The 15,462-nt window shown below is 36.4% G+C and overlaps 1 protein-coding gene across 5 annotated transcripts in view; it reads right to left on the bottom strand.

The window, feature by feature from the left end:
- Nucleotides 1-15,462, bottom strand: part of LOC138696375 (G kinase-anchoring protein 1-like) — a 34,037-nt gene that overhangs the window by 14,114 nt on the left and 4,461 nt on the right. For all 5 annotated transcript variants that reach the window (XM_069821260.1, XM_069821261.1, XM_069821256.1 and 2 more), the window contains 3 exons: nt 4,900-5,043; nt 4,074-4,403; nt 3,762-3,927 (listed from right to left, as the gene is read on the bottom strand). In XM_069821260.1, coding sequence (XP_069677361.1) covers nt 3,762-3,927; nt 4,074-4,403; nt 4,900-5,043 — 640 coding nt within the window. The remainder of the gene's footprint in view (nt 1-3,761; nt 3,928-4,073; nt 4,404-4,899; nt 5,044-15,462) is intronic.

The following is a 15,462-nucleotide window of genomic DNA, read 5'->3' as shown; positions in this document are numbered from 1 at the left end:
TCTCATTAGCTGCTTGCTATAACATGGTATCAATCCAGTGGCTGTGTTCAATCTTTGTGCATTGCATAAACGACCTGCAATCTGAACTGGGAGACAGCAGACACCCATGCGCCTATTAGAATAACAAAGATGTGTTCATTTTTATTTTCTCTTCTTATATAGGGTCACCAGATTCACATCGATGAAAAAAGAGGACACAAAGCTTCAAAAAGGAGGACATCCTTCGAAAAAAGAGCATAAAAAATATGTACTTAGATTTAGGCTTAGGCATATATTATACTTTAAATTACGTCAATATCTATTTTATTACAAAATATTTACAGTACAGATTTAGGCTTATATCATACTTAAAAGTATGTTAATATCTATTTTGTTACAAAATAATTAAGATAAAACTTAATAATAATGATTTTACAGTTAGCATGAAAGTCAAGGGAACTATAATTATTAAAAAGGACAGAAAATGGGCAGACTGGACAGATTGCGAGGTGAGAATGCAGAAACGGATTTACAGTCGCACCTCGATGACTCGATCTCTCGATTTACTAGCTGCCTGTGAGCAATGACCATAACAAGGAGGAGCAAATGGAGTTATGATGTTTGTAAAGAGTATATTCCGTTGATGCTGCCATCTAGAGGCAAATTACTTCAAAAATGCGTCAAATTAGATAATTGCAAAATATCAGGCATACAAGTTATGGAGAGGAGGATATTTCTTGATTTTTCAAAACTCTGCCCAGACAAAGGCCTAAATAGGAGGACATGTCTGGACAAAAGAAGACGTCTGGTCACCCTACTCTTATATGTATAGTATCAACTTTCTGACCAATATTTAGTCCTATATTATGACAATAGGTACATCTCTTTCTACTGTCTTATATGTTTTACAAACCTTTTTTTAGATTTTAACAACAAAATATCAGACATTAAGAAACGAAAAACTGAGATAAGCAAAGATACGAATGTGTGGTGTGACTAGATCAATGAAACAACAGACGAAAAAAAAAAAGGTTACACTTAGCCTATGATGAAAGAGATAATGTCGAAGATAACGTAAGAAAGCATTCATAACTCATTATCGGAGTATGACCTGTCTGAGGTCGAGCAAGCAATGACAGGTGATAACTTTGATGATGGAGGGAATTGCATAGGAAAGGTGCCAGCACAGGGTTTCCCCTTCTCCCTTTCTCACCTTCACCATCATCCTCACTCATTCTCTACAATACACTTACACGAACACTTACGCATACACAGACATAACTCTTCACAGATACACATCATACATAACGTGGCCCACTGAAGTGGTGCATAACTTGAAAATGAGTCACAGTCCTGGAATCTATCCGCAGTATGTGGAACCCGAATCACGTTAAGTGAAGTGGGTAGGCATTAGACGCGCGCGCGCACATCATACACACACACACACAGAATAATAGTGTTCTTTGCTTGACTTTCTGGATCCGTACATTTAGGCACGCTTTAGCCCTTTGTACGCCCTATATATGCGATGATTGTCTAAGTCCGATAGGTGGCCTGAGTGACAGTGAATCCGATGGTGACAGATGGGTCATCCTGCCTCATCCTCAGATAGTCAAGTTCCATTCAGCGGACAACTAGCCTGATAAGCCCCAGAGACCTGGAGCCCCAAGCCCTTCTGCCATCATCGGCTGACAGGTGTAGCGTAGCCATCCTGCCTCAGACTCTAACAGAGCTAGGTTTCATTTCACAGACAAGTAACCTGATAAGCCCCAGGGATTCGGAGTCCCAAACTCTTCCTGATCATCCGAAGCAGCCAGGTGCCCCAACCTTTCTCAGCTCCTGATAGAGTCAAGTCCCATCGGCACAAGAGTAGCCTGATAAACCCTAGGGGCTAGAGCCTCAAGCCCTTCCTATACCAGCATCGGAAACTCGTACTACCCCCAAGACTTCACCCCAGCCTATTTTTACTATTCATTATTAATGAAATGAGGGGGAGATGGAGAGAGTTGGTAGAATGATAAGAGGGAAATGGGAGTATCCTGAGAAAAATCTCTTGCAACGTCTGCTTTGTCCACCACAAATTCCATCACGACCTGGCCAGGAATCGAATTCCAGCCACCTGGATGGACGACCAGTGTGCTAGCACTTCAGCCAGAGATGCGGCTACAGAATAGTGTCACTGTATGGCGTAAATCAAGACTGCAAACAAACGTTCGAAAACGAGTGCACAAGACAGGGTGGAAGCAATATAACTATGCAGATTAAAGGGAGTAATAGAATACATTAAAATAAATAAAAAATCTATTATGCATTTTGTAATTATGTGCATGGTTAATTAGAAAATTAGAACCTGAATCACGCAAGTGTAGTGAGTATGCATTAGATACGCACACATTAATTAGAAAATTAGACTGAAAGTCTGCATATTTTAGCAACAGGGCATTGCCAACTAACATAGGCTATGAATACACATGCGCTGTGTGAATAGCAGCACTCCGTCTCTTACTCACCACAGTAGGTTTGCTAGGCTTCCCAATAGCAGGAAATGATATGTGTTAATATTTTCATTTAATTTGAAAGAAAACTGTCCATTTTATTGAAAAAAACTGCAAAGGCATAAATCATTCCTCATAAGTTTCCATAGTGATAACAGTAAAAATCAGTATTTTACGAATAGCATTTATTGAGTAGAACAGTGTTTACATTTACGAATTTTTTTTTCTTACTTGAGAAAAGTATTCATTTGGACCAATATGATATTAGAATTTTTTTTGTACTTCTATCCAAGGAATAATTTGTTAAAACCTCTAGTTATATTACTTGCGCTCTGTATAATATTTCCATTTAATTATTATCATCGCAATATAATAATAGAAGTTACAGCTCAAAGCAATATGAAATTGTGTCGTGAAAATGCAATCTCACATTAGATAGCAAGTATCTCCCATGTACCTAATCAGGTAACAAAATAATCACGCACTGATTGCAAGACTAAATAGGTATCTTCGAGCCTTCTTTCTTCTACTGATTGCAGAACTTAATAACATTGTAAACAACATGCCGAGGTTGTTCATGAATACATTTATTACTGACTTTATGCTAAATCATATTTATCTCCAAGCTCTTGCGTTCGTATTGCATCAATGTGATGGTTCACATTCCTTCCACATATCCACATGCCTCAGTCAGCTAATATATACAATTTAAAATTGGTAGATTCAAATGTCTATGATATCTATATTAATTTTATGAAACACGTAATATTGAATATTGTTCAAAATGTAACTACAGAAACAACAACCAAATCCATTACAACAGAATATTCCAAAATGCTGTTACAGCTTTCAAAACGACATAAAAAGGTCGTCCACTCATTGTGGAATTATATGAAACGAAAACGCAGACAGACTAGCCGAAAAAAGCATGACAACTTTCCACAGAGCTAACGAAAATTTACCCCTTTATTCAGTCAAAAGATTCATAAAATTGCTGTAAAAAAAAAAAAGAGAGAGAGAGCGAAAGGGAGAGAAAAATGGGAAGAGATATACCATAATCCAATAATAACAATACCAGATGCACTCAGAAAATCAGTAGTAACAATCTTTAGACTGACAAGAGGCCACGACTGCATAGTAAAAGCAATTCTTTCATCTCCCATTTGCCCATTATGCAGAATAAACAAAAAAACAGATCATGAAACCTTTTATGTAAAGTACTGGAGTCTAAGAAGATAAATGGCTGCATTACCAAGTGTCCGGCATTAGGAAACAACTACTACTTACTTTCTCCTTGTGCCAGAATGTTGCAGAGTTTTTTGTTCCTTGTTTTAACATTATGTAACTCTTCTTTCAGTTTTACTACTTCTTCTTTCAGTGACTTTATTTCTTTATTCCTCTTCTCTAAGGTATCTTCAAACTGTGCAATTGTGATGGCTTCTTGGATAAAAGGCTGTAACAATTATTGTTACTGTAACTAAAAAATGAAACTATAAAACCGTGTGTATGTGTGTGTGTATGTGTGTAACAGTACGTATGTATGTAAACGTACATCCTAGTATTAATATATTATTGGTATTTCTGCTACATGAAACCCACCTCTCGTGCTTTTCTAAGCTCCAGAGTCTGCTCCCTGTCCAGCACCTTCTTGGTGTCATCTTTGATCCTCTCAAAGAACTCCTCATCCTGCTCACTCACTGGTTTGCTGGTGGGGGCAGGCTCACATACAGGCTCGGAGTGAAGGCTGTTGAACTGTTCCAGTGACATAGGTTGTGCCTTGTTGCTTTTCTTGTTTTTCTTTGATGCATTCTTCTTCTCTTCTTCTGCGTCCTTCTTCAACTGCTCATACAGTTCCTTCTTTTCTTCATAATCTAACTTAGATAAGAGGATGGCCTGATGGAGATCCTGCTCGTAGTTGCCATCCACTAACTGTAAAACAAAAATCACCACTTGAATATCCACATCATGCATCTCCAGTCTATAGAGTAGTGTTCACGTATGTCACTCAGTCTGCACACAGCCCATCCTTGTCTCAGTCAACTGCCAGAGCTTGATCCCTGGCACATCATGTAATAAGTAAATGGGGTAAGTTATCTCTGAGTACTTCTGTGTACTCAGCAATTCTGAATCCACCACATTTTTTTAACTTCATCTTATCGCATCACTGATGATTCTAAATAGCCTCTGCTGCTTAAAAGGCTCGTTATAAATAGAAAACTACCTTAATGTATGTCATACAAACAAGAGTATAAATGAGATGTCAAAAAAGATGATCACACTACAGAAAGGAATAAATAAATGTTACAAATGCTGACACTGAACGATACCTGAATTGTGTACGAACACTTTTTTTGACATAGGGAAAAACTGTATCAACATTTAGTAGGTACGTCAATATAAACACTTTCACGTAAGTATGACACACCTCTGAGTCTTTCTTTTTCCACTGATCCCACTGCTCTTGTGAAGCATTCTTCTTTTTCTGTTGCTGCTGCTGCTGCCCATCCCTGTTGCCTTCTCCCTTTCCTGACTTGCCCTTAGACTTGGCATTTGTATTTGTCTGTGTTGCCTACAACAGAACAGATTAAAGTCATATTACTGTACATGTGAATGTCCGGATTCAATGAGGGATCAAACAGTGAAAGTAATAGTGTTTTATCAATGGAAAGAGGTTACCTTTGGCCTATTTCCAAATGAAGAAATAATAGAAACAGAAGAAATTCAAAGACATCTTTCCAATCACAAATATTACATTGTTATGTAATATCTTCAAAACAAATTTCTAAACTTAGGGCACAAGAACAATTCAAACCCACAAAAAGTCGAAATACAACAAAAAATAAAACGGTTACAAATCTAAAAAGTAGCCTACACTTCTAGAACTGTATTTGAGTTGAATATTTTGTGAATTTCTAATGCAATGTGCAAAAGCCCACAATTTCAACTCTATTGTTATTGTCTCTAGGCTTCATTTATTGAAATCACTGGAATCCATCCCAAAAAGTATTCCTTTCCTGCGAAATAAAATTTGAAAGATCTGATTTTTTACAAGTCCTGAAGCAGTGTAATGATTATACTGTACTACCAAAGTAATGCAGGAATAACAGAAGTCCACAATATCCACAGTTTCTTAGCCATTTAAATATAAGACCTGCAAGTTAGAGCTGCTTACTCGAAGTCAAATTTCATATGAAATTATTTTATGTTTCTTTCCTCTTTCCAAAAATATGAACAAATAACATAGCTACAAGCGTACATAAATGACAAAATGTTTTATGTATAGAGTAAGACAGTACTGCATTAACACAGAATATAGGACCCATTTAAAATGATTACCACGTTTTGAAATTGTTTTAGTCTATAGAAATACATATACCATGACTCCAAATTGTTTATTTACTGCTTTGATTAAGTTTACTCAATCCTTTTTTTTTAATTCTACTATTCTCCATCAATAAGTTACACTGTTTACATTCTATTAATTGGTTATTTAATGATGCTGTATCAACTGCGAAGTCATCTAGTGTCGGTGGAATTAGTGATATAGAAATGATATTTTGGTGAGATAAGACAGAGAATTCGTTATCTTATTACCTGACATTCACTTTACAAGCTGGGGAGAATCTTGAAAGAAACCAATCAGGTAAGCCTAATTAAAGTGGGATTCGAAGCACAGTCTCAGACCACAAGTTTCGCTTTTCCCATTTATGATTACACAATACACATGTACATTTCGTCTCAGCATGATTTAGACCTTCATTATGAAACTTAATGGGCCTATTACATTCGAACTTATAAAATTATACCGGTATTTATAAGATATCTGAATATTAACTTAAAATAGAACTTTCGCCTATCTACCACATTATAACCTTCATGCACTGTAAAAAGTTTTTCCGATCCACTTTTGTGTTCTGAAATTTTATCACCAAACTGAATTAACATACCCATCTACAAATTGCCAGACATCTCATGTAGAGCATGTTGACTTGCATAAACACGACCACACAATGTTCTTTGAAATATCTTAGTTCGTTTTCCTGAAACAGTTCTACATTTTGCAGCCTAGTATAAACCCAGAAACAAAATTCAGATGGCCAAAATTTTGTTTCTGGGTCTGTACAAGTCAGTGTTACTAACTAAGCAGGAAGACAATGTTGAATGCAATTTTTTTTTATTTAATATATGCTTTGCCTGAAGTAATGAGTTTGTGGTAACAGGTCTAGGGTTGGATTATGGTTAGGCCAAATCCATTGCACTTAGGCCACTCATTTGGGCCTACTGTGATACCTTCGAATTTTAATTTTCATCTGAGCGAAAAATGATCACAAATTTTGCCTGCATTCCTCTATCATGGACACGGATTTTTGACATGCAGTAATGAAACTCTACCTTCACTTTCCTCCCAAAGGAAGCTGTGCTAAGAATTTTTGTATCACTCTTAAATACATCACCAACTGGCAGGTTTGAATCAGCGAACCTCAGATCTAATAGCAAACATGCAACCACTGACGATGACATAATGTGATTATGAAATCCTGATAAGTTAAATAGTCTTGTGATTGAGAGAATTTTTGGATCCAGTAGTCAAGGATAATTTTTATCAAACACTGGACACTTTGGCAGGGGTAGGGTGACCAGATGTGTGGAAATCCGGAACTGTCCTAGTTTTTACCCTCCATTCTGGAGTCCAAGGAAAAAGCTTTTGAGAATTTTTTTTTTTTGTTCTGGTTTCTCCAGCATTCATTTTGCAATGTCTTATCTGGTTTTTAAGCCCATCTGATGCCATTTTTGGCAAATTATTTACGATTTATAGTAGATAAGATTATACATATGTGTAAAGATAGATAGGGTGATATTTCCTTACACTGAAACCATGAAGATCTATTCGTCTATTATATTATTCTAGTTGAACAGATCTTTACCCCATATTTTGTTCAACACGAGATTCTTTTCAGGAAAATTCTTCTCAGGGTTAATAATTCCCAGGAGTTCATATCTCCTATAGTCCCGACGCTGTTATTTCCAGCGTGACTCCGCCTCTTTGCTTACGTCTTAGAAAGTGAAGGCTCTATAAAGTCTAGGTAGGTAGTATCGATCACCATTTTTGTTCTTTCATTGCCGCGCTACCATACGAGGAATCTATTTGCCACACCGTTAAACATTATCATGTCGTAGCTCCTACGATAATAAATCAAACGCAATGTAATTCAGCAAATAATTGAGCGGCAAATAACGTCTTTGTGTGCTTTCTGCGAACGCCAACGAAAGAGCTAAAATGGCGGGCGATTATGTTAAGTATTTATCGAGCCTTAAGAAATGAATCAGCGAATCACAAGACACACACGTTTAAATGTAGCCGACTTGCAACACGATTGGCTGCCGGAAATTAGAGCGACGGGACTATAGTAACTAATACCTCACATCTGAAGATTATGTGAGAGGCTGTCATCCTCTTTTCCACAAAGTGTGCAGAGTGGGTCTTTCTTGAGGAGTCCCATCATGTGCAGATGTTTCCTTAGACCACAATGACTCATTAGAAGTCCTACTGCAGTCTTCTGTTGAGATCTATTTAATCTTAGGATATCCCCAGTAAATGATATATTATGGTATTCTGTAACATTTTCTCTCTTTCTCACAAAATAAAGAATTATTAGAACTCACTGTACATTCTTCGGCTTGGCCCTATTGCTTTGCCTTATAATCGTGGGTAGGTATACATCATACTGTTTTCAAAAATCGTACCTTTTATACTTAGATATTTCAAAAAGTCGTATCAAAAGGCTCATGTAAGTACACTGAAAACTATTCCAAGGAATGGCATTTTATTAAAAGTGGTCACTACAGTGACGAAGTTGATGCCCAGTTTGTAATAGTTACATCAGTATTGGCCCTAGTGACTGCTCATATGTGAAAGAATATTTTCAATCGAAAAAGCACTCAGTCAAGAATTAATATCCAAATTGTAGTAAAACTGAATTAAAAAAAAAAACAATATAGTTGAAGAGACAAAAGTTACAGCAGCTGAATTAACACAAGCATCTACCACACTCCCAAACCCCACTATAGGCCTACTTTTTGTTCGAATGACTGTTATAATAAACTAATAGTCATATTCATATATCATACTTACTGGCTATGGTTCACCCAGCGGCAGATTTCAGGGGAGTCAAGGAAGGCCATGCCTTCCCTAATATTTTACCAGAATACAATATTACAGTATTAATTCCAGCTGAATTAAGATCACAGACAAGTTATAGCAAATGACGGACATTTTTCCCTTTATATTAATTTTACTATTCAATACGACTAAGATGTAAGTTATGTCACACCAGTTGGTGATGCCCACTTGCTATACTGTAGATAGTACAAATAATTTGTACCGAAAAATAACAGATAGCACTGTAACCTGTACAGTCGACATCTAGCAGCCTGCAGTGTCTATGCAAGAGCAGGAGACAAATATATCACTCTCCTCCCCAGTAACCATGACAACAGCAGTTCAACCAATAAGATAGCTGGTTAGCAGAGTGTTTAAACTTGTCTAGAACACGCAAGAGGAAACAAATTTGGAGACGTCCTACTCACCACTGACAAGTGTACTGCTAGTCACAGCTGCTTTCAGCTATGTTCGACAGTATTGGCAAGCTCTCTCTCCTTCTCCCCCTCTCTCTTTCTTTCTTCTTGGTTTTAGTAAATTGAATCACGTGTTATTAGTTTTCTCTCCCTGCGTAAAAGTTTTCTTTCATGTTGACAGATTTTCTCTCTTGTTTGTGGGTGTTCCTGTTATTTTTTTCTTTTGTGTTATGAGATATATTTATTTATACAGTATATTATATTGTGAGTTTAGAAACAATGCCTCTAGCTTCTTATAGTAGTAGTAGTAGTAGTAGTAGTAGTTCAGTATTTTGTGATCTAATTTATCAATTTGCGAAGAAAGAAATCGTCGAGTAAATTTGTGCTGTACAAGTAGGCTATGTAATAGTAATGAGCAAGGCTTGGATTCTTAGGTTCGAATCTATTAAATTGCTACCTCATTACTCTCGAAATGTTGCTTTTTTTTATTCGTTTTATGTAGCAACCAATAACATTCTTAAATTTAATATAACCTAAAAAAGACCTAAGGCTACTTTTTAGATGTATAATGTTAGGCCCATAATAACAAATATTTGAATGTAAGTCTAATAGTATTATAATATATTAACAGTATGTTGCTTATTTTTTTTCCTCCCCTGTAAAATCCTATAAACTCCTAAGTATAAGGATTTAAAATCCTAAAATACAGGTTGGAAAACCTAATTTTACTTTCTTAAAATCTAAAAATTCATGGTAATGAGCAGACATCGGATTCTAGGGCAAATGCCTATTTTGTTTCATTAGGAGAAAAGTAAAAATAATTATTAATATTTGTATTTCATGGAAATTGAAAGGTATTCAAAGAGTTTTATAGTGCCCTAAAAAGCCCTAAAACGGTTATTAGAGCCTAATTTTTTAATATTCGCCTAAAAATGCCTAACTCACTGTAAAGTTTCGCATTTTACTCTTACTTTTTATAATTTATACATGCATTCACTGCGAAATTTAAGGCATTTAAAAAGTGGAAAGTTTGCTTCACACCGGCCATGAAACCATTGATAAAGGAAACAAAATGTTTTGAATCTCACGACACTCGCAATAGATTTCACCGAATTTAACATGTTTGGAGGCATACATGCCGACAAAGAACCAACCTTAGTTTTGAAACAGGCAACAATCACAACATGTGCTGCTACCGATTCAGAGATATACTATACTATAAAAATGACTGTTTTCGGTCTGAAACCGATTAGCTGTACTGCCCTTCAGAGTGTCATAAAATCACAATTTTTGGAGAAAGAGTGTTTTTGAAATATTTATGAAAAGTCGTAAAACTGCTAATTAGTAGGGTAAACCGTTACAAAATATTTAAAAGAATGGCCCTCCTAGTGTTAACACTACCAGGAAATACAGGAACTTTGTATTTTTGTCCAATTGAATCTCAATAACAACGGTTCATTTGAATGCTCGTTAACAGTTGCTCTTTCCCTCACCTTATTTGTGTTGAGAAGTTTTGAGGGGTAGGACGTTTACCTGTGAAGTTTAACGCGATAATGCCGAAAAATATAAGTGCAAAATCTACATTGATCCGGCAATGGCTAACAGAATATTCAGAATTCACTTATGATGGAAAAATAATATTCTGCAAGATTTGTAGCAAACAGGTATGTAACAATAGTTGAAATATATAAATTCTATTAATTTTAATGGGTAGGCCTATAATATTTATACATTGACTGAGCTATCCTGAGGTATAATTCTTTTTAAGACCACTACACTTTAACCTTTTAAATTCCGATAGTTAAAGTATTTGCAGGTCATTAAAATTTTGATTGTTCGAACCCACTAACTTTGTGATAGAAATACGGCAATACAACAATTAGGATTTTATTTTAATTCAGTTTACTTTACATTTTTAGATTTCGCAAGAAAAGAAGTGCCACCTAAAGCAGCATGTGCAAGGAGCGGCTCATAAGGCTAAAGCTCAGCAGAAAAATCAACTGCAACAAACTTTACTAACACAGCCTACTTCATCCAATCTCAGCAGCAATTTCTATGCTGATTTAACCAGAGCGTTTGTTGCTGCTAACATTCCCTGGAATGCAATTGAAAATCCGGTTTTAAGACAGTTTGTACAAAAATACTGCAAACAAAATATCCCATCTGAGTCGACCCTAAGAAAAAATTACTTAGACAGAATATACAATGAAACTTTAGCTTCCATTCGGGAGGATATAGGTGATTCTTACATATGGGTCTCTGTGGATGAAACCTCAGATCCTATGAATAGGTGTATAGCAAATATGGTAGTAGGAAAGCTTAGTCCTGATGGACCTTCGATTCCACACCTCGTATGTGTTAAGGAACTTTCGAAAGTGAATAGCCAAGCCATTGCTTATTTTGTAAATAAAGGCCTACAGTCTTTATACTCAGGTAATATAGACGATTCTAAAGTTCTGTTGTTTTGTACTGATGCTGCCTCATACATGGTTGCTGCAGCTCCACTTCTTAAAACATTTTATCCTAATCTCACGCATGTAACTTGTCTAGCATATGGCCTTCACAGGGTTTCTGAAACAATCCGGAATGAATTTCCTCTTGTCAATTCGTTTATTTCTAACACAAAAAAATGTTTTTGTAAAGCCCCATCCAGGATTTCAATATTCAGAGAGAACTTTCCAGATATCCCACTCCCACCTCAGCCGGTTGTTACACGATGGGGAATCTGGATTCAGTCAGTGGTGTATTATTCTAAGTATTTTAAAGAAGTGGTCACAGTTATTGATAAATTACCTGAAACTGATAGTGCAGCGTGTGTGAAAGCAGTGAAAGATTGTCTGAATGACTCACGAGTGAAAAACGATATTGCCTACATAACATCAAACTTTTCTTTCATACCTGCAAGCATTGAACATTTAGAACGTGAAAAACAATCTCTTTGTAGCCAAATAGCAATAGTAAAGGAAGCTCAAGTGAACATACATTCTGCTTTGGGCGAAACTGGGAAAAAAGTTAAAAATAAGTGGGACAACGTATTAAATAAGAATGTAGGATTTTCATTGTTGGAAAAAGTATCAAGAGTGATATCGGGGGAAAGAGCAAATGTTCCAGTAAGTATTGATGTTTCTATTGTACCTAATTTAAAATTTGCGCCTCTCACATCAGTTTCGGTTGAAAGAAGTTTTTCTGCTTTCAAAATGATTCTCAGTGACAAAAGACAAAGTTTAACTGTGGAGAATTTAGAAAAAATTCTGGTGGTGTACTGTGCAGATAATTATAATAAAGTCTGAGCATGGAACTGAATTTCAATAACTTAAAATGAGTAATCTTGATATCAATAATCATTATTTCATTAGTTTCAATATATTAAATTTGTGCAGCTCTGTTTATAAATATAATATAGTATTCTTTTTTAATGTTTAAACATACTTTTTTGTGCGTATTTTAGTGTATAACTAAAAATTTCAGTGAAAGAAATAAGTATGATACCTTGATGTGCCTAAAATGCCTATTTTCATTAAAATAGAGCCTAATTTTACAAATTTTGAGCTTATTTTAGGCGCCTAAAACTGCAAGTTTTAGTGCCTAAAAATCCGATGTCTAGTAATGAGGTATGTGACAGCCTGACAGGCCTTATATTTTTAATAGCTACAATAAAATGCAAACTCTCATCAGTCATGTCTTGACTTTCTCAATTTTCAAACCCACCATCCGTCACTGGGTTCACTACCACATTGATGTATATGGACTATTCATAACCTACTAATTTCAATAGGTCTATTTATTATTTTTTCTCATCTCAGACATGTGCTTTCCCTATTTTCTTAATGCTGTTTATACTTTTATAATCATAACCTACAAAAGACCACCCACTCTTCTCGGTACTACCTATTCATACACTGAAACTAACCTATTTTTAATAAACTCATCCCCCAACTTCAGCACCTTCCCCATTCACTTTAAAATCATCCACATCTCTCTCAACAAAAGTTTGTAAGACATTCTTGCACTAATAGGCAATACTGTCTTCATGTACTGTTTATCTTCTGTACACTTTAATTTATACTTTTATTCTAAACTAATTTTGTTCCTTAACCTAGTTTCCTCATAATTCCCTTTCCTTAACTTATAACACTTTCGATTTTTGCTATGCTATCCTTTTTCATTTATTTATTACACTATTTCCACTTTATACTTTAATAGGCAATTATTTACTTGTGTGTCAAATTGAACGTTGGTCAGTATGGCAGACATCATTGAGGATCAGTATTTATTCTTCCTCACTATTGACGTTTGTGCCCTTATCTTCTGGTTCATTGTCCTTTGTCTTTCTTTTTATACTTTCCTTTTTTTTACGCACCAGCTTCTTAAACTGTAACTCTTCAGATCCTGATTACTTTTTTTTGAAACACTGCTAGTTAATGGCTTGATCATATCTTCTTCACTCTCTCTTCTTGTCGAATCCAGATGTCTCCTATGTTTACAGATTATCTCATTGACCCTACTTTTCTACTAATTCTACTCTGGTGTTTGACTGATGCGTCTTAAATCTGCTACTATGATGTACTGATACTACAGTTCTTTGCCCTTTTCCTTCTCCTATTACCTTCTTTGCTGACAATGTATACACATGCTGTTAAGATTCCAGCCAATCACTTATGTAATTCACTGCTTTCACCATTTTAGCTGACGCTATCATTCCTTTGTTGGTCCTCACTATTTCTTCCTATTCATTCATGTGAGGACAGCACAGAGGTAGGCATATAAATTTATATGCCTACCTCTGTGCTTCCAAACTCTCCATAATTTATGTATTTACACATAAATTATGGAGAGTTTGGAAGGAGCCATTCTACAGGGCATCCGCATATTTCAACAGGAAAAAATGATGAGACCCTTTGCAGAGCTCATGAAGAGAACCTGTTCTGCTCTGCGTATCAGTTAAGGGCTGCGGCCAACTTCCCTGGTTCTCCTCGAACAGTTATCAACCATTTCAAAGAGGAACATACTGTCGTTCACCTAGTTTTCGAAACCGGCTGGATGGGTTTCAATTGGGAAAAAGTAATTTTCTCGACAAAACAACCATCCCGTCCAATGGCGAATCACACACCAACATTTATTGTGAGCTCAGTACCAGATATGATCGATGCTATATCCAACAACAGAGATCAGGAAGATTTAGCTTGTCATGCTGGGGCTGGATGTCTCGCGATGGCGCTAGCATGCTAGAGCACATCGATGGCCGATTTGGGGCACCAAATTATTTGCATATTTTGAAAAACATGCTTCTTCCTTCAGCCCAAGGAAATTTAATTTTCCAGCGGGATAACCACCCAAAGCACACCACCATAAATGTTCAAAGGTGGTTTGCAGGAAGGCCCAAGATAGAACTCATACCTTGGTCTCTCAAGACAAATGATTTGAACATTATCGAACACATATGGGCTCAGTTGAAAAAGAGGAGGTTCGACAAATATCGAGACCATCCACCTCAAAATCCAAATCAGTGGTGGGATCTGGGAAGATCTCGCTGAGGACCACAACTATTTCCGCGATCAGGTGGATTCAATGTTCCGAAGATGCCAAGTGGTGAGAGATGCTGCTGGCATGTAGACGAAGTATTAATTCACATTTGTATTTTTTAATTTGTTTTAGTTTGTTTGTTTATCTTTGTTTTATTTTGGGAAGAAAATTGATCTCCCAAGACTTTTTTATTCTTGTAGTCGAGTCAGAGTTGGGAAATAATTTGTTCCACTATAAAAGAAGAAAAGTGCACAATGTGCAACATAGGTATATCGTGTAGGGATCAGACAGCTTAATTCAGTCACTGTTGCAGAACTTTATCAATGACACAGCTCTGCATTTGCACGTCATTATGTGATATTGGTCACACAATTCGCTGCAAAGTTCACACACAAGCTGACATCTGGTTGGTTGAACTTCTTGTTCTGGCAAATCATGTAGTGGAAGCCATGTACTGCTAGCTGGGTCATTATATGACGCAGATCGTATCCTCCCTGCATCCATTCTGTTGTGGACATGACATCTGTAGAACAGAAGTTGCTCCATATTTTCCTCTTCTTTTCTTTCAGCTCCATCAATGTAGTGCTGTGGATGGCAGCAGCAGTTGATGTTTGAGGTCTTCTATATAGAATGACTGTTTGGCAACCTCATATACCAACCGCAATAGTGTATATTTTGAGACATACATGACTTTCTTTAGGAATGTTGACTTTACTCTCTCTAGCACCATAAGGTCTCGTTTTTCAAATGCTCCCAGATCATCTCTATGCCATAAGTGGCGATGGGAGTGAATTTCAGCCTGAGAAGGTCTAGTACTGTTTCCAAAGACATCTTGTTTAAAAGCTTGATGTCGTTCATTGCAACAATAGCTGCTGACGACCTTTCCTTG

This window comes from Periplaneta americana, chromosome 3, assembly GCF_040183065.1.
Source record: "Periplaneta americana isolate PAMFEO1 chromosome 3, P.americana_PAMFEO1_priV1, whole genome shotgun sequence".
Taxonomy (NCBI): Eukaryota; Metazoa; Arthropoda; class Insecta; order Blattodea; family Blattidae; genus Periplaneta; species Periplaneta americana.
Note: the sequence above shows the minus strand (reverse complement) of the source record. Positions and strands in the feature narration are given on the sequence as shown.